The sequence below is a fragment of the Pleurodeles waltl genome, chromosome 2_2, assembly GCF_031143425.1.
Source record: "Pleurodeles waltl isolate 20211129_DDA chromosome 2_2, aPleWal1.hap1.20221129, whole genome shotgun sequence".
Taxonomy (NCBI): Eukaryota; Metazoa; Chordata; class Amphibia; order Caudata; family Salamandridae; genus Pleurodeles; species Pleurodeles waltl.
Window position 1 is genome coordinate 6,620,598 of NC_090439.1, and position 20,112 is coordinate 6,640,709.

The 20,112-nt window shown below is 40.4% G+C and overlaps 1 protein-coding gene across 3 annotated transcripts in view; it reads left to right on the top strand.

Annotated features, from left to right (window-relative positions):
• Positions 1-20,112, top strand: part of CNDP1 (carnosine dipeptidase 1) — a 409,207-nt gene that overhangs the window by 275,335 nt on the left and 113,760 nt on the right. For all 3 annotated transcript variants that reach the window (XM_069219416.1, XM_069219418.1, XM_069219417.1), the window contains exon 6: positions 9,408-9,602. In XM_069219416.1, coding sequence (XP_069075517.1) covers positions 9,408-9,602 — 195 coding nt within the window. The remainder of the gene's footprint in view (positions 1-9,407; positions 9,603-20,112) is intronic.

The following is a 20,112-nucleotide window of genomic DNA, read 5'->3' on the forward strand; positions in this document are numbered from 1 at the left end:
GAGGTCTGACTTCAAAGGAACCCTTTTAAGTGCAATGCAAACCCCTTTGAACCCAGCCCTGGCTCCAAACATCAATACGGGGCAAATTGGCCCTTTATGTGAGGGCAGGACACAACCTCTTGACACGTCTGGTGTATCAATATCAGTTGGATGCAGATGCCTCTCCTGTCACACCCAGCCCCTCCTGTTTTTGGCTGTCTGGATAGTATGCACAAAGTGTAGTTGTCACTCTTCCCTAGAAGTGGAGTCAGACTGCAAAACACTGTAGTTATAAGTACAGAGAAATGTACACATTCTAAAAGTGGCATTTCTAAAATATTAATGTAAAATCCAATTACACCAGGATTTTTCAATTACCATTCAAAACATACCAAACATGCGAATGCTACAATTACCACTTAAAATTATAAAAAAAATATATATAAAAGGGAATTCCCAATGCTAAACTATGAGAGGAGCAGCCCTCACAGTAGCGAAAAATGAAATAGGCTGTTTGCCACAACTAGGACAAGTAAAAAATAAAAGTACATGTCCTACCTTTACATACACAGAACCCTGCCTATGGGGCTGCCTAGGGCCTACCATAGGGGTGATTTATGTGTAATGAAAGGGGAGTTTAGACCTTGGCAAGTAGTTTGAAATGCCAAGTCAAAGTGGTAGTAAACTGTGCATGCAGGCCCTGCAGTGGTAGGCCTCAGACAGTTTTGAAAGACTACTTCTGTGAGTGACCCAGTCAGCGCTGCAGGCCCTCTAGTAGCATTTAATTTACAGCCCCTGGCTATATGGTATATGACTTTACAAGGGACTTACAGGCAAATAAAATATGCCAAGCAGGTGTAAGCTGGTCAGACCATGTTTTAGGGGAGAGAGCTCATGCACTTTAGCACTGATTAGGAGTGGTAAAGTGCCCAGATTCCTAAAACCAACAAAAAGAAGGTCAGAAAAATCGGAGGAGAGGCAAAACGTTTGGAGATAACCCTGTAGAAAGGACCATTTCTGACAAGGGCTTTGTATACGTGGGTCAGCATCTTGAACTGTTATCTCTTCTAGATCGAGAGCTAGTTGACCTTCTTGAGGTGCAGGGTGATATTAGCCCTTCTGGGGAGGTAAAGGATGAGTCATGCAACTGAGTTTTGTATTGTCTGTAGTATCGTAGGAGGTGTGCAGTGATTCCTACTTAAAGAGTGATACTGTAGCCTAGCCTGCTGGTGACAAGAGCTTGAGTGACGGTCCTTGTGATGTTGATTTGGAGCCACCTAAAGATCTTACAGAGCATGCATAGAGTGTGGAAGCAAGCAGGCTTGACTGCTTGCACCAGTTTCTGCATAGATAACTTGCTGTTCAAGATGATGCCGGGGTTTCGGGTGTGTTCTGTCGGGGTGGGGGAAGGGCCAAGTTCAGCAGGCCACAAAGTGTATCCATGGTTAGATGTTGTTCCCAAAGATGAGGACTTCCGCCATGTCCAAAGATGAGGACTTCCACCATGTCTGTGTTGAGTTGTCCTTCATCCAGTTGGGGATGTTCACCATACATCTGTGGAGGTTGGTTCTGGAGATGAAGTGGTCTTCTGACAGCGAGAAGATGAGCTGGGTGTCCTTGGCATAGAAGATGACATGGAGTCCATGCAGTCTGATGGTGTTGGCTGGGGGGTCATGTATGTTTTGAAGAGGGTGGGGCTGAGGGACGATCCTTATGGGACACCGCAGATGATCTCCTTGGGTTCAGAGGTGAATGGTTGGAGACAGATTCTCTGGGTCCTCCCAGTGAGGTAAGAGGCAATCCATTTGAGGGCGTTTTCCTGGATTCCAATTTGGTGGATTCTGCTGATCAAGATGTGTTGGAAGACAGTGTACAAGGCGGCTGACATGTCCAGGTGGATGAGGGCTGCTGTTTCACTGCTGTCTAGGAGGACTCTAGTGTCTTCGGTATCTGAGATCAGGGCTGTTTCGATGCTGTGATTGGCTCCGAATCCGGATTGAGAAGGCTCCAGGAGGTTATAGTGTTCCAAGTGTTTGGGGAGTTTCTCACTGATTGCCTTTTTTGAGAACCTTCACCAGAAAGGGGAAAGTGGAGATGGGCTGGTAGTTCTTTGTATCTGCTTTGGATATTCTGGATCAGCGGATGGCTTATGATGGAGATTGTGGCTGGAATTTTGAGAGGGTCCAATTGGGTGCGCAAGTGTTTGGGGTTTGTGTTCGTGGTTGTGAGTAGGCTGATGCTGTTGGTGGCAGAGACTTTGCGTGGCTTTGAATGGCCTCATAGGTATGGAGTAAGGCAAGGCAGCGCAAATAGCTGCAATGCCTTACTCTGTGCAAGGGGCACATTCCATGGGTGTTGCAGTGTGTGCTTTCAAGCAACACCCATGGATTTTGACACAGTCCTAGATTTACAAGAGCTTGTAAACCTGGTGATGCGCCAAAACATTACGCCTCCCAAAGGGAGGCACAAGAAGGAGAACTATCTTAATTTCTCCTATTGTGTTCCTCTTTCTATGTGTGCTGCATTAGGAAGCACATATAGGAGAAAACAGTCTTCAAGTTGCCCTTTCCTGCCCTAAATCAATCTTGCCTAGAGTGCAGACACCCATGCACCATGGTGCAAAGGTGGCTGTGTTGGTGCTAGGCAGCCAAAATGGAGCCAGCGCAGTGGGAAAGGACTGAAATGCTACCTATTGCATAGATACAACACATTCCTGCCCCTTCCCCTTGACGCAGGGCAGTGCATCAAGGGAACTTGCTGCACTGCCCTGCATCAAAAGCCCATAAATATGGGCCCTAGTTTCGTAGTCTAAGTGGTTAAGAATGTTTTGTCAATTTCAATTGCATTTAAACATAAAGCAAATCAGCATCTTGTTTCCTCTGTTACATACATACATACATAAATACATACATACATATTGCAAAAACCTATGCAAAAGTCATGTGTTCCAAGTTTTGCAAAAGTGCAGATTTCATGTAAAAATTAATTGTATGTATTTATTTAAAATAACCTGTCAAGTCTAAGTACTGTCTGGCACAAGAAAACTTGTTCCTTCCCTTCTCCCTCCCAAGCAAGGGATGTGTTTTGATATGTTAACATTAACAATAATCTCGAAGAAAAGGTTAAAGCGCAGATCTGAATGCTTTGCGAAAGCACAGGATGCGGCAAATTGACAGATATTCACTGGAGGTAGTCTATCACATACTGCAATCACTTGAGCTTTGCAGTGCTTTATCTCATTGCAAACATTAGTTCTAAGCAACCCATATACTTTATTGCCTAGGAAGATATCCAATTTTGAATTTTGTGAGAAACAACATTCTTCCACTGAGGAAAGTCAGGGAGCTGTTTTAAACATCTTTAAGTAACAGGTGACCTGCACCGTCAAGACAGCATTTTTTTGTAATGTTATTTTGGGATTTTAAGTTGTGGTTAATTATATGAAACATTAATGCATTTGTAAAGGTAACAAATACATGTTTAGGAGGAAGAATCCAAAGACTTAACAAATATATACAAATCTTGTGAAAATCCGATTCGTAAAGCATTGCTATTTATACTTATTCAGACACGGTTATGTAGTTACTGTGTTTGACAGTGATGTGCAACTTGAAGAAGACAACATCTGAAGGATAAGTTTGTCCTTATAAATTTATAATTTGAGGAATTTGTGTGTTTGGGAAGATGCCCCATTTTGACATAGTCACCCCCATTTTTTGCCTGGCTTTCGATGCAATTTTGACTGAAAGTGCACTGGGTTCCTGCTAACCAGGTCCCTGGTGGCACATCTCTTTTCCTAACACTGTGCAATTGACATCAATTGGCAATAACTTTGGCACACCGTTATGTCCCTACAAGGGTACCAAAGAGGGACCCCAAGGGATGCAGCACCTATTGTGCCATTCTCAGGGACCCCCCACCTAGCACTTGCAGACTGTCATTTCAGGCTGTGTGGCTGTGTATCTTGGTGCAGCTAAGAGTGAAAACACGACATGGTGCACAGCCTGTGTGCCATGTCTCCTAAACACTGCATGCAATATATGTAAGTCACTCCTACAGCAGGCCTTACAGCCGTAAGGCAGAGTGCATTACAGTGCATGTGAGGACATATCTGTATGAGCAGATATGCCGCTGCTGTGTCTTTGTCGATTCTTAGACATAGTGAGTGAGCAGGGAAGCAATTTTAAGTACATGTGCAGCACACTGATCATTACGAGTTACCCAGCTACATGATGGCTTCACTGACACTACGGATGCTTGATATAAAAAATCTCATATTAATAAACTCCCACTGATGCCAGTGATGGATTTAATAACACATGCACTGAGAAGGCAACTTTGATGTGTCCCCTCAAAACCTACCAGCTACCTAGACAGGTGGGAAATTTAGTATTCAGTGAGGTGTGTCCACCCCTCAGGTCAGTCCCACAGCTAAGGTGAGCTGCCTGATGTGGACACATCATTTAGAAATCTACCATCTTGGTGTTGGCAGATTCAGGAACTCTGGGACAAGGTTATGCCTGCTTCATACAAAAAATGGTCATATAGGGGGTATAGTTACCCCAGACATAAGTAGCCCATTGGCTATTACCCTGCCCTCCACAAAATACACCTATTATATTCAGTGCTTAGGGGAGCCCCTGGCACCAAGAAATCAGATTCCTGCTAACACTAAATAAAGAGCTGCAAAAGCAAAGGAAAAAGCACCCGGCCTGGATCCAGCCTGCCTGTCTGTCTGCTGCTCCTGCCAAATTGTGCCAAAGTTCTCTTATCCTGAAGCTATTGTGCCTCCAAAGCCTGGGAGGATGGTCTGTCTTCATCAAAGACTCAGGAACTCCTGTGGAGCAGCAAAGCTGCTTCCCTGTATCTGCTGGCACCCCAAAACAAACCGTCAGGACTCCAGACTGCCAAAAACCCAACACCTGGAAGCACCACTGCACCCCTCCTGCATGGCCTGAGTTGAAGGGGACCAATGGTGCCAGAGTGGTCCCCCGGCCCTCCAGAGACAAGGTCCACCATGGACTTGCCCACTTTGGACCCCCCAATGTCGCCTGCAGGAGATTGGCTTCATAAGTCAGTGTATGTTCCTGTTTTGCTGTCTTTTTCCTCCATAGGATAACATTGCAGCTTCCAAAAATTGTACTGTCTTTCTAAACTGAAAAGATTTTTCTTGAAAAACGTGCTTCCCTGAACAAAGTGATTCTGGTGCCAATATATATATAAAGATACTTGTTATTCTTGTAAGTTGTTGTGGATCTCCTTCTTGAGTCGTGTGTCTCATTTATTGACAGTGTGTGTGATTGCAGAAGTGTAGCACTCCTCTCTGATAAGCCTAAGACTGCTCGACCACACTACCCCCTAAAAGATCATCTTGGGATTTCTAGCGCAAGCCCCTGTCCACTAATAAGGGAACCCCTGGACCCTTTACACAATATATCTAATTTTTATATATCATATAGAGTGCCTGCTTCCTATAATGTCACATTTGTAATTCTGTTTTCTGTTTTTCACATTGGGCGCTAGCTTTTCCTCTGGCTAGCATTTGCAAATACATTCCCCAAACCACAGGTTGCAGTCAGCAATACACCACCTTGGAACAAACAGAGACAAAAGACTCTACAAGGTGAAAAAAGTATACACAAAGTATTTTGGAGCCTTTCGAGGCATTGAATAATGGTAAGGTCACAAATGATGTCTGTTCTCAGAACTCCTTGATGAGCATGAGGGAGATCTAGTATCTGGTTAGGATTTTTTTAAATAAATGGAGTTCTCTGCTTTTTGAAGACCCGGGCCAGATTTACCAACACTTTGAACTGGGTTTGCATCACAACTGTTTATTATTAATTTACTATGCAGCGCACAACATGATTTGCCTGAAAGTAATGCAAAACTTGTTTTATATTACTTTGCGTCAAGGGAGTGTTCCATGGATAGTGCATGGCTGCTCCCATGCAATCATTTATGGTTTTTGATGTAACCCTATCTACTACAAATACTAGATAAGGTTTTGCACAAAAAAAAATAATGCATCTTCGAGTTAGGCATAAAAAAAACTTTTATGTCTCCAAACCTTTATAGTGTAGCACACACACTGAAAGTAGGAAAAGTTTAAATGTTTGTCTAGGCATAGTATTTTGCACTGGAAAAGTACCCTTCTAGTACAAAACCCATGGTAGACACTACGCAGACACCTTTGCGCTATGGTGTGTGTGTCTCTAGGCAGCTTGATTGTGCACCAGTGCTAGGGAGGAAGCAGGAGAGAGTCATATCTTAGTAAATATGGAGCTTTCCAGCTTTCTCCCACTCACGCAATGCGGCGCAGCAAATTTGGCTTCTGCGCTGTGTTGCATGACATTTTCGTAATTCTGGGCCCAAGTCTTCCAACCTTCCTAGTTCAGTAAATTTAGTACCATACATTGGGTAACAGTGACATCTCTTATTTCTGACTTTACGTGTGGTATGAAGCACTTTATAAAAGCACGTGATTGCCATTTGCTAATACAAATTAATTATAAAAGTGTGAAATTATGGAAAATACCATACTTCCTGAATGTGATTCCATTATAAATGCATAGGGGTTACTGTTTTTGGTGATGTCACTCACCAATAGACCTACCCATTTTGCTTGAATGCTTTGTTTCTGACAAGGGAAATGTCCTTAAACACAGATGTGAGACTATGCAAACTGTAACTTTGTTAAACAATTGACAGTTGTAATACGAGGTGAAATTTGAAAGCACATCATAGAAAGCTGATTTTTTCTACGACATGCCTTCTGTGTATGAATATGTCACTATGAAAAAGCAGTGCTAATGTGTAGTCTACCTGAACATACATATGGTTTACTTAGATTTTAGGGCTATAAAAGATTTTGCACACACTAAGCCAGTCAACACATATTAATCTAATAAGCACATGCAATCTAACCTGTTCCTACAAAAGAAACCCATACTTTTCACAATGCTAACATCTACATGTAAGGACAAGAATTCAAACCTTTTGTTTAACTGAATAGCTATAAGCAGGGCAACAGGATTTATGAGTCAAGGGAGGACCAAATTATGTGGCATGGTTTACTAAATTGTGGTGGCAAGAAAATGCAAGTTATGTGGCATGAAGCCTCACATTTTGTGATAGTATCACTTCATTATTTTGTCACTTTTACACATTAACACTGTTTGTACAAAGATTTCCCCTTATTGGTACTAGTTCCATATCCAAATGCATCAGCATTTTACAAAAAGATGAATAGTCTACCTTTGTGAAGTTCCTTCGGCTGCACAGCAATACACGTCTCTGCATTTTTAATAACTTTTGATCCATTTGGCTAAAAAGAATTTGTGTGATTAAAATCTGCAAATTATGTGGCAGATGATTGATTATGTGGTAAATGCGGCAAATCCATAATCATGCACAAAAACATCAAATCCACAAAATCACATATTTCCAGTGGCCCTGGTCATGAGGGAGCATGTTCAAGTGTGCTGACCTACTACAAGGATATGACGTAGCTTAAGTCAAAGAGCAACTTGCAATTGTGCAGTGATTTTAAACTGAAAGTAGTAAAGCTATCATGCATTGATGTCTAAACTGCATATTGTTCTGCTCTTTATATCACTCAAAATAAATATTATGATGACATTTGAATATATCGTCTAAGAAGTTCACTAAATTTATAACAACGTGCCATTTCTGTTAATATGTTGCGGGCATTGCATTGCCTCAGTTCACTGTCTGCGAGAAAGTAGCTCTTAGTGCAATGCAATGCTAGTCACTTCCTCATCTAGCCATCATCTAAATGAACATATTTAATAGTGAATATAAATGTGTGAATAAAGGCAAAGCAACATAAAGACTCTGAAATCCTGGTAGAAGTATTACAATGTAACAGTAGGAACTGATACCTCTACCTCTAGGTTATTTGCAAAGAAAATGGTCAGATCATTGTTTCGCAGTGCACCATCATTCTTTAATTCTTTACTATTGATGTTTGTCTCTATCAAATAGCAATAGTTAAGTATCGTGGGATTTTAAACTAACCCGAATTCCTTTTACCAATGTCTAGAAAACAGCAAACAATTTTGAGACACAAACAGTCTAAATTTAATAGCTTCAATTAAATACAGTTTTTTTTTAATAAACAGAGAAAGTGTTAATTTACATGAAAGATATTTGGATAAACACTGGCTTATGCAGCTTTCCATTTTAAATGCCTGTCCTTTATGCTTCTAGCACCCTTTTCTGGTGAGCAAGATGTGTTTAAATGCAGCGTGTGTTTAGGACCACAGTATCACCTCCTGTCTCCAGGGGCAGAGCTGAGCAAAAATATATACACACTAGATGAAACACAGGTCCCCACAAGACAATTACAGAAAAAGGTGTACAGATTAACACAGATGTTCCAAAAGTCATTTTTTCTCACAATTTCTCAGCTATTGTCTTGTGGGGGACCTGGGTTCAGGTCCCCAAAGTGCAATCTAGTCCCCACAGCATAAGTGTGTTATCACACCCAAGTCCCCAAAGGATAGAGCACACACACACATGCACACATATTTAAAAAAGTCTAAATAAATTAATGTATTCAGCATTATTTCCTAGGTAGTTCTATTTTGAGTCCTTGTCTCCATTATGTTTAATGGAAGGGTGGTGCAGAATTAGTGTTTGGCTGTGTGAGGTGCTGGACTTTCTCTAAGTCTGAGCTGGAGTACGTTTAATACTGGTTGGTCTCCTTTTCAGCTGTAGTAAATAAAGAATGCCAGTTTGTGAGCAGCAATGGTAATACTCATTTATGGGTGAGTTACTGTTCCTCCCTTGAACCCTCTTTTCAAAACCCTTCCATTTTAGTAGTAAGTATTCACTATTGTCCAGCCACCTCCTCTGTCTCTACTACATTTACTTAAAAAATTTATGCCTGAGTGTACAGAGATCTCCGCAGTCTGGGAGAGATCTCCGCACATAAAAGATAGGAGAGGTGGAGACAGAGACCTCTGTGCATAGGTTTGTGAATAGAATGTTGTAGCATATGAGTAGTACTATTCTAATACTACTGAATGTAGTAGAAAAGCCAATTTGTGAATAGGCCGCAGTATGTGCATGCCTGAGAATCTACATGTCTATGTTTTTTAAGTATTTAGTGTATTTTGTCCCCCTGAACCCCCAGATACTTAGGCATACCACACCACATACAGCATTGATTCATAATGTGCTAATCGTTCGTTAATGTAACCATTTCAACTGTGTATCATGTAACATATAATCAGATGATGTTAATAACTTTTTGTTTCATGTCCCTGACAATTCTGTAGTGGCCTGATTCTTTGTTTCCTTTCATTTTTCATTTGGTCACAAGTTGTGTGGCTGCATTTAGTGAGTGAACGATGCTCATTCCAAATACAATATTTATATTTTGTTGCACTTCTGTACATTAGGACATCCCAGTGAACCTGAAATTCTTAATCGAAGGCATGGAGGAAGTGGGCTCAAAGGCTCTGGAGAAGTTGATCAAAGACCGGAAAGAATTTTTCAGCAACATTGATTACATCGTGATTTCCGACAATGTTTGGCTGAGTCGGAAGCCTGCACTTACATATGGAACAAGGGGAAGTTCATATTTCTTCATAGAGGTACTGTATAGTACTATAAAACCTAATTTTTAAAAAACATAAAAAGATGAGCTTTTGTGATACACTAAAACATTTAGGTCAAATGAAATTCAGACAAATGAGTTTCCATATGTTCTGTTGTATGGGTTTTCATACTGTACATAATCCTGAAATGTAGGTGTAAAAATGAGACAACTACTGTTACTGTTACAACAGAACAGAAACACAAGCAAAATACCATTATACATTTTTGCTGTTACACTTTTCATAATTCACCAGTTGCTAGAACTTAAAATTATTATTGGCAAGTTGTGTCATCAGTGGACACTTACTGAAGTTACAGCTGAGCGCACTGTAATTAACTGCTACGCTCAGTTCCTGCCCTCTCCTTTGAAGAAAAGCTGATTGGCTACACATTAACTCACAGACTGTCTCACGCTTCAAAAAGTAAAGACAGCCTTTCATATCACTGCAGTGTTCTCATGAATTCAAGCAGCACAGTTTCAAAAGGTGCAACTCCATCTTCATTTCTATATTATGTCGACTAAAGTACCCTCTTCAGGTACATTTTAAGCATATTATGAGTCACCCATGTGGTAGTCGCCTTTTAAAGCACCTACTAGGGTACTTTTATGTGATTTGTAATGCTTTGAGACGTACTCTTGAGTCCATCATGCATGTATATTTGGTAATCATGTACTGTTAGAGATTGTTTGAATTCAACTTAACTTGTTTTACTAATAATATTCCATGAAGGGTTTAATTTAAGTTTCTTGTCCCTTCAGACATAAACATTGACCTCATCTCTGGAAATTAGAACTAAACTTGATATTCGTTACTGGACTTTATAATGACCTTTCTGTTTAAGGTGTCAAAACTATTTTCTAGTCATTTGCCACTCTTTTTGGTTCTCTCAAACATGACTCTTCAATCGCAAACTTGATATCTGATGAGAACACAATGTACATAATATCACAAACTACAACACACATCAAACTTAGAATAGATAAAGGGCTTTGCACCACTTTTCCCCATCAAACTAAAGTTTGAAATTTTTGCTTGTTTCATGCAAAATATTACGAGTCTTGCAGTGGGAAACATGATCAATTTTCCTGCAAACAAGTACACCTTTAGGCCAAAAAACAATTACTGCGCTGAAGGCAAGTATTAGAAAACAATCACTGATGAATCTAATATATTCGATTTTTAAGTAAGTAAAATTGCTTCTTCTAAGACTAGTCAGTTTGTGCGTGTGGTTGTATGTATATGTGAGTAGGTGAAAATGACATTGAACCAGTGGTTGGTTGGGTAAGTTAACGCATGCATGTATGAATGAATGAATGAATGAGTGACTAAGTGCATGGCGATGATGAGTGAGTGCATGGATGGATGAATGTGTGAGTGAGTCAATGAATGGGTGTGTCGATCATGGCATGGCTAATGGCTGGGTGTGCCATCCTGCAACAATGGAATTAAAGTTTGTAGTGCTCCAGGTCTAGCGCAAAGTGAAGGCTAGGCTTACCAAACTTCATTCCAGATGCCATGCCCAGCTCTCATAGTCTCAAAGAGGATCTCAGCGCCAATGTTCAGCTCACTCACACCACATAAATCCTTCACTAAATGACTAGGGAGATGAACCCTATACAAAACTTGTCAAGAGGACCTTATCTTCTAATCTTTCCTGTTCCCACAATGGGTCGACACACACACATCGCCACCCACCCCACACACACCGAAGGCTTGTGAATGGAAACTCCAGTTAACTGTTCTCTGACTAAGTACCTATAAGCTACATTTTCAACCCTGCTGAAAATTCTAATCTCATAAGAAGAAGTGAAAACAGGATCTATTTGGTGGCGTATAGTAGTAGAGGCCTACGCTTAAGGATGGAGGAGCCCCACCTTTTCCCCAGCATAAAGTGTGTTTGTCAGGGTGAGCAAAGGTTAGCCTGACAGACACTCTTCATGTTCATGTCAGGCAGCCAAGCGCTGTACTTGCACCAAATGTGCAGGTGTCTGGCTGCCTGGGCTCAACTTTGATGGGCTGAAGATGTCGTAGCTTTGCATGTGTGCCATCCTCAGCCCGGCAACATGCTTGATGCTCCATCCCCTCATGATGAGGAGGAACGTCAGTGATAGCCTTGACTTGGGCACTTCAGTTGTAAGCCCTGAAGTGCACATTGTCAAGTGATGCTGTCACAGAGGGGAGTGGGGTTAGCAATCTCACTGAGCCCCATCCCACCCTGTGATGAGGTAGGGACTGCTGCCTCCTCTCATCAACTGACATCAGCCAGTGATAGGAAGCAGCAGTCCCAATCCTCAGGAACCACCAAGGCTTCCCTCCCACTACCCAAGATCACTGCTGCCACCTAGTGAATGGTATTTGTTTTAATGTTTGGTGCATGCATTTGTGTGTATGTATGATTGCATGTATGTTTGTGAGTGCATGTTGTGAATTGGTGTGGTAATGTGTGTCCATGTGAATGGTAAGTGGTCTGTGCATGTGTGTGAATGCATGGGTTTCAGTGAATGAGTGTGCATGTGTGGCTTGTATGCCCCACCCCGCTCGAATTACAGGACACCACTGGCATATAGATGTTTGCACTTATTAGGAACTGCTGCAGACTAAATTCCAGTTACCAGTGTAGAAGTGAATACTCAATTTGTTCAGTTTGGTGGCGAATAGATGTTTAGACATCTTATGAACTGTTAAGGAAAAAAAGCTACTATATTTCAGTTGCATCTTGGGGCTGTTTATGAATGTCTGCTGTAAGCTATGTATTTCATTTGTTGTTTAATTTCACCAGTAAAATGTTGTTGCTTTTCTACCTGGGCTTGTGTTGCCCTAACTCCATACACATATGCTGCAACAGATAAAAAGAAACCAGAGGCCTCATGTGTGAATGACAACAATTTACAGATTAGTTAAGTCCTGCCTTTCAACGTTGCTTCCCAACAGTGGAAAAGATGATTGTGCCCCTTCACCTGATTTCATCATCTTAAAAAGTTGTCTCCAAAACATGAATTAACTTACTAATAATGAACACTACCATGCTGTGTTTAAGATATCATTTAGGCCCTGGTCCATGGACCAGCAGGCAGTAAAGCAAAGATGGTGTAATTTCCACATTTTAAGCTTCTGCGTCTTTAAAAACTGTTTGTTCAAATTGCCACTACTTTGCTACCCAGGCAAGTTCCATGTATAACTGAGGAAATTGCAGCAAATGTGTACACCTGGATGATCTAGTTTTGAAACCTGGCAGAACTGGAAGCATTTTACTCTCCCTATAACCTATATGAAGCATTAGTAAACAATGCATTAGGCAGAAGGATCCTTACTTACCAAACAAAATAATACCGGACTATCTTGAGCCCAGTCATTTATGCCAGAGCAGTACACAAAAGCCATCAAGAATTCTAAAGCCTTGCACACATAGTGGAAAATATGGTGTGCAGGTCAGTGGTGCAATGCAAAATTATGGCATGCATTACACCCCTGGTGCAAATGCTGATTATGTAACACAGCATACGTTTCTGCGATCCAGGGTAGATTGTCATCCCCAGTAAAACCTTTCCACATACAAATCCTTTTCTCACCAATTTTCAAAGATGTCCCTCAGCAAAGTCTGTGTTCTTTTCTTTAAAGTATGGAATCTTAAATGTACTCAAGCAAACTAAACAGTCTATGTCCAAACAAGGCTAAGCTTGCTTCTGCTCTTGTAGGATACTCTTCTGTGGTGATGCCGTGTCATGGTGCCATGACACCAAAGGCCAATATAAGGGGATCTAGTTTTGTCCGCCTTTTCTAGGCATTTCTTGGGCTCTTTCTTTGGGCAGAGTTTCCTACGTTCATGTCTTTCTACTTCATTCTGGCCCGGGCCCGGTGAAGCCCAACAGGAAGTAACGTGGTAAGAAGGAGCATAGGTACCTCGATGTCAGAGCACATGAAGCTCTCCTCCTCTGTGAACGTTCTTCACCTCTGTTGAAAGATGTAAGAGTGGGAACCTTTGCTGAGCCAATGGTAGAGCGAGAGCCCAGGAGAAAGGCGAATAAAAAAAATACGCTTTGACCACCCTCTGCTGATTCCTCAGCATCTGTTCCCACTTCACCTTACAGTGTTGGAGTACGAAAAGGTAGGATGTGTTTTAAGAATGTAATCAAAGATTGAGCAGCTGAGATCAAGGACACTCTGAGGATGAATTTGAATTTATGACCAGATAATCATTCTCCTTGCATGAGAATCTGCTTCGAAAGTTCAGGCACCTTTCCAGCTTCAGGCAGACAAGAACGTGAATATGTATGTGTTTTGAGATTTGTAGAATTCCAGCCGTCTGTATCATGGACGTTGAATCGCCAAAATGAGAGGGGTAACGGAACTTCCATAACAAGCCCGTTGACCCCGTTGACATCACAGGAAGTGACATCATATGGCCTTTGACTCAGACGGCCTTAACAAAAGTGAAATTTTAAAAAACTGTAATAAACAGTACTGAAAAACGAAAAAAATGTCATGTGCATTTTTCTGTTCAGTCAAAATTGAAAAATTACTGATGTCCCTGAAACTATGAAAAACAAAGCAAACATCAAGAGGCAGTTTTACTATAGCCGTAGAACCCGCCGTAGCGTGCTCTAACGGCTATTAGAACATTCTGCCACTCATAGCAGAATGTTCTATGAAATAAAACAAATTGCTCACGGAGCCCGAGGGGATTAAAATCCCCTCGGGCTCCGTGAGGCTTTGTTCACAGTTGTTGCAGTGAACAAAGCGAACATTGGAATGTTGGCGCTGCGGGCTTTTACCGGCCAGTAAGAGCCCGCAGCACTTCATTGTCTTCAATGGACATGCCAGCATTCCAATGTTCTAATAACATTTCATGCAACACAGCACAACAACCAAAGTTTCTGTGCTAGCTTGCGTGAAAGAGAGAGAGCAGGACAGCACCTTTGCTACTAATGTATGCTGCTGTTTTCTCCTCTCTCTATGCTGCCTCACTTTCGGGAGCCATGCACCAACACACAGACCCTTGCACCATCGGGGAAGGGTGTGTGCCTTTTTTCAAGCATACATTTTGTACTGGAAGGGGACCATTCTAGTATAAAAACGATTCTTTAATATTTTTCCTACTTTGTATGTGAGCTATACAGCGAAGCACGCATGCAAAGTTGGAAAAATATGGAGAGTGGTTGCATGTGAATACCCATGTACCACTTATGGTATGCCTGTTTGATGCAAAGAAACACAAAACAGCTCAGAGAGAGGATTTGTCTTACTGTGGATAACTTTCCAATGCAAATCTCTCCCACACCCCTGGGTAAATCAACTATGAATGCCAAGACCTGTCCGACCCTTTTCATAAATGATGGACTCTCATCAAGACCTGGGAAATATGTAACTCACTCTTCCCAGACAATGGATGTTAACTGATTTATATCTCTCCTGTTAGATATAGTACTACGGGTTCTTAGTTGTTTATAGCCCTGACTACTGAGTCCTTGGTTTTCCATTATCATAACCTCTGCATCTTTGTTTAATTCTCTGCACTAGTACATATTTTATCTGTAAGCACAAAACATTGTGTAAGTTGTGTTACCCACAATATAGGGTGCCTTTTAAATACTCACATATCATAAACTTGTTTCACAATTTTTGTAGTTTATAAGCAGTTTTCTACCACATTCTTCACCTTTCAATATTGGTTTTGCAACTATGTTTTCATGAAGCACTTCAGCCTAAAACACAGTTTTTTTGCCATTTTCTGTTGCTTTTAATCATGGTCTATTGTTTAATTTAAATTGAATGGGGGCATGCAATGAAAGATTTACAGTGCCCATCTCGAGGTCTCCGTTCGTTCCTGACAGTGGTGTCAAAATTGTATCCAACAGATTATTTTGTATTTCAGGAATAGCGTTTATGCATATATTCAAACTGTTGGTTTATTTGCTAAAATAGGATCGTTTTTGACTTTTTAAAATATACTTTTGACCACTGCGCCGCCTGTAATTTTTATACTTGTAGGTAGTCCACATTTGTGTCTTCACATTTATTGCTATTTAAAAGAAAATACCTTTTGTACAGCAAATTGGCTATTCTAGATCCGTTGAAAGGCCACATGTGCATCTCCACTTTAGTATCCGAAGTGTGTACAGAGTGATATAAAGGCTAAATAACACGCACATATAACCATGGGAGCATTCATTCTTTGCGTTATGTATGTCACAGTCCCTGTAATGATTAGAGCCAGTGATTTAATTGATCCAGTGCTCACTGGTACTGAGTACTGACAATTTTTAATTTTCTCCCCTTGATTACTGGAACTGCTTAGACAAGTAGATTAGTGGTTCTCTCATGGCCCCGGAAGTAGGGCAGGTGCTCAAACTGCTACTCCAACCACCAGGACCAAGAAATGTCCTGCACCCTTCCTGAAGATGAACTAAAAGTATTCTAAGAGGCTGACTGAAGAGGGTCTTAAGAGCCTGCTCCAATAAGCCAACTTGAGAAACCATTATTTGTCTTCAAAAAGGGAAAAAAACTTGAGAGACAGTCTAGTGAGGTCCTACATTGAACCAGAACCACACACTGAGTAACATCTAGGGGCTAACACCAAGGTTTGGACATTACCCGTGTGGGAACTGCAGTGCATGCGCTTCCACTAGAATTGCAAAAACAAGTTGTCAAAATGAGATAACTTGGCAGCTGAAACATTTTACTAATTTTGGTTGTAAGAATGTTGTTATTGTATTTAATACCCATGTTCTTTGTTTTACATTGGTAAATACAACCTAGGAGGTCAGAAAACCGATTATTCAACATCAATCACAAATACGGTGTAATGTTGTGAATGCTCCTATGGTTGAACATTACAATCTTATGAAACATGTCCCAAGTGATGTGCACTGTTTTGTACTTGATGTTATAAAACCCTCGAAAAGACGTCTAAGTGTCAACCGCCTGCTGACCATTAAAGAGAACTGATGCATTTGGCTTGCATATACAGTTAAAAAGGGTCTGAATCAACAGGTTGAATGGCAAATACTGGCAACGTCATAGATGGACTATCTTGAACGGAACAGTTAATGTGATGTATTCCACATAGAGGGTTATGGATCTTAACCTCCTTTCATGGTTCTGTGCCTGCAGTTGCGGATGCTGAATCGATATCTAGCAGTTCTACTAGAGAGGGTATGGTCCCTTTCAGGGTTTCCTATTGTGTCCTTTTGTTCTTATGGTTGGTATGATTGCTGTGAGTTCCTTTATCTGTACTTTCATTTCTAACATTTAGTTGTATTGGTTGCTGGCTAATAATAACTTGAGAATAATTGTTTGGGTCAATCTTTTCTTTCTGTTCTAAGGATAATTTAGACTCTTGGGCTACCTACAGCATGGTTGTGAAAGTAGATTTAGTGTCGGAGAGCATTTAGATGGGCCATTATTACATTTAAAGATGGTGCCACAGTTATTGCATTGGTCATGTCACATGTTACTACCCGAATGCTCTGCAATTGGGAGACATCGTGTGTATCTTACTAACATGGACTGAGCTGATGGCCTAGATGAATATTTTATTTATTATGTTAATGAGGTCCACAACAGTATACTTACCATAATTACAACTGTCTCGAAACTCTGGGTATTAGTTAGCATTTTTACCAGTTTTAGATGGCTGCCATAGTCACTGGAATGGTCACATGACCTATCACTTCCTTATTTAAACTCGCCGGGAAGGCCAGCAATGTTTGATTCCTACTGGCATGGTTTGAGTGGATGCGGATGGAGATAGACACTAGCAGTCCCATATTTAGAAGGTATGAGTACGCTGCAATGGAGGCAGCGTTTTTCTAGAGTTTATGTTCTATGACGGTTAAGCAATTTTTATATTTGAATCTTTGTGAATTTGTTTACTTGGGCTTGTAGGTTGAAGTCCCCTTGTGTGTTGCTACAGTCTATTTTCGCAACCTGTTGTAAGTAGAAGAATGCAGCTTTTCTGGTTGGGAGCCTGACACAGTGTATTATATGGTGCACGTTTGCCATGTTTTTAAAGTATTTTTTAAAACTTTCTGTGTCATGTAAGTGGTGGCTTACACTAGTATCCACACCTGTGTTTGTGGTGTTTTCTTGGGTTCAACAGGCAGTACACATGGCGTGATTTGGCAGATTGCACGTACTGTTTTATAATTCATTTTCCTTATGTGTAGGTATTATTTTACAACACTGAGTCCTGATGATGGTCTGAGGGACCTCTGACTGCCACCACGAACCGAAACGTCAACATTGACTTCTCATTTGACAAGCAGAATTGAAAGTCCATGACATTGCTTGAACTGGGACTGAAAACCAGGCAATTACTGTGCAGAACTGTGTCAAGAGGAGGGTTATAACCCCTTCCAGGATCTTCTGTTGGGATTCAATCTTGTGATCTAGGGGGGTTATATACAGTGTTGTGGTTTATGAGATGGACATTCATTGGCTTTGTTGTACATGTTTTGAACTTCCTGAATCCCATTGAGTAATATATTGGATTTTAACAGTACAGAGTTTTCTTATTCATTAATTGAAGACTGGATAATGTGCACATAAACTTTATCTAAACAATTCCTCTAGGAGCATTTTAAGTGAGGCATTGTCTGTACCCATTTCCTAGGGAAATACTGGTTTGCCCCTAAGTGTGTTCACATATTACTTTGTGTCACCAGCCTACCCACACCTTTGGGGGAGCACGAAGCACTAGAACTACAAATACTTTTCACTTCTTAAAGTCTTCAGGCGATTGATCTTGGGAACTTAATAAAGGACTAATGGCTGCAATACAAACATCATTTGTGCATTTATTTAGTGCATATAGGAATTAATAATGAGAGTTTAAGTTGTAATTGTAAATTTTCACTTATAATATCCATAATTGTGTTTAATTAGTCAAGTAGGTTTTACAGAACATTGCAATAAAGCGGGTCCTGAAATCTGTCTCTTTACTAAGAATTTCTAAATTAGTAGGTTAAACATTGATAATAAATTTTCTAAAAATGAACAAGCTTCTGTAAAGCAGTCTAGTCAGCAAAGCTATCAGTTCTCATAAAGAATACTGTAACAGACTTTAATAGAAATAGTCTAGCCAGGGAGTCTTGCTGCCTAGAATTTTAGAGAGAGAGTCTGAGAATGCTATTGTTCGAAAGCAATCACAAAAGTAATTCTTTCTTCCTCTCACTCAGTTTCGCAGCCTATCAGCCTTCAGCCTGTTACTATCGCAGCTGCTCAGTTCAGTCTGCCCCCTCTTTCTCTTTCTCCAGGACACTTTTATGATATAAAGCATTGAATACAATGTTTAATACAATGTTGCTTCCAATATGCTGCATTTTCCTGAGAACCGCAATTTCTTGGTTGATGTAACGTTCTCTAAACAAAGAACAGTTCAAACTTGTATTATAAATTGTTCTCAACAACTGTAAGTTGACACATGGATTTTAATTCCCATACGCCTTGCTTCTGAAAAAAGAAAATAGTTCTGTGTGTTCACAAGTTTATTCATTCTTGTCATATCCTTTCTCATATATATCCACACCATAAGCCTATTCATTAAGAAACAATTTTGTAGATTAGTTTAACTAATCATGAATTCCAAAACCTTTCACTTCAATAGAAAATAATGAAATAATACTGTTTTCTTTGTTAAACTGGAAGAAACTGTGCCATGCATAGGCCATGCAAAGGCTATAATAGAAACATTTATGTCAAGTTGGAAGTGGTAAAATGTGTTAACATTAGCAATTGAGCAAGCCACGCAGATGTAGATCATGCAAAGTTTAATTTGAATTCGCATTCTCGAAAAGACAGCTTTGGTTAGGCATACTTTTCTACTCATTCACTCTCATCATCATCAGGTTCTTGTCTTTTTCTCTTCAGGTTTTCTCTTTATTATAATTTATTATATTCTTCATTCACTCTTTCAATCAATTCCAAATCTTTCTTTATTATTGTGTTCATTTCTCTAGCTCTTCTCTTTATTACAATCACTCTTCTTGCTTTATACATTCCTAGCGTAGACAGAGAGCAAGCTATTACAACTAATAAAGCACATATATGGTTTTAAGTATTCCTCCTCCTAATCCTTTCAGCCAACCAGCTACTGTTGCAAGACCTTTGGTAAAGCTTTTAACTGTGCTAGTGGATTCTAAAGGTTCCAGGTCTAACACTTTAATTCAGCATTATTCTTTGCATACTTACTATTTTTCTACTCTCATCAGGTATGTAACTGCAGAAATTTAACATTTTCAGCATCTCGCAGACCCCGCCTTTCTCAGTTAATAAGACATCTAAACCATCCTCTTCTGCAATACTATAGATCCAATAGCTACAAGCTCTGTTTTTTCTAATAATATAGCTGCAGAAGTACTAGTTGCCAACCTGTAAACTACTGTTGAAAGCTTTGTCATCTTCTCATCATTCAAAACTACGCCTACAGAAGGTATAATGGCCTCAAATATATCTCGCACTAGCTGTGTCCCTTCATTCAGACTTTGTGTATGTCTTTTGTGTGATG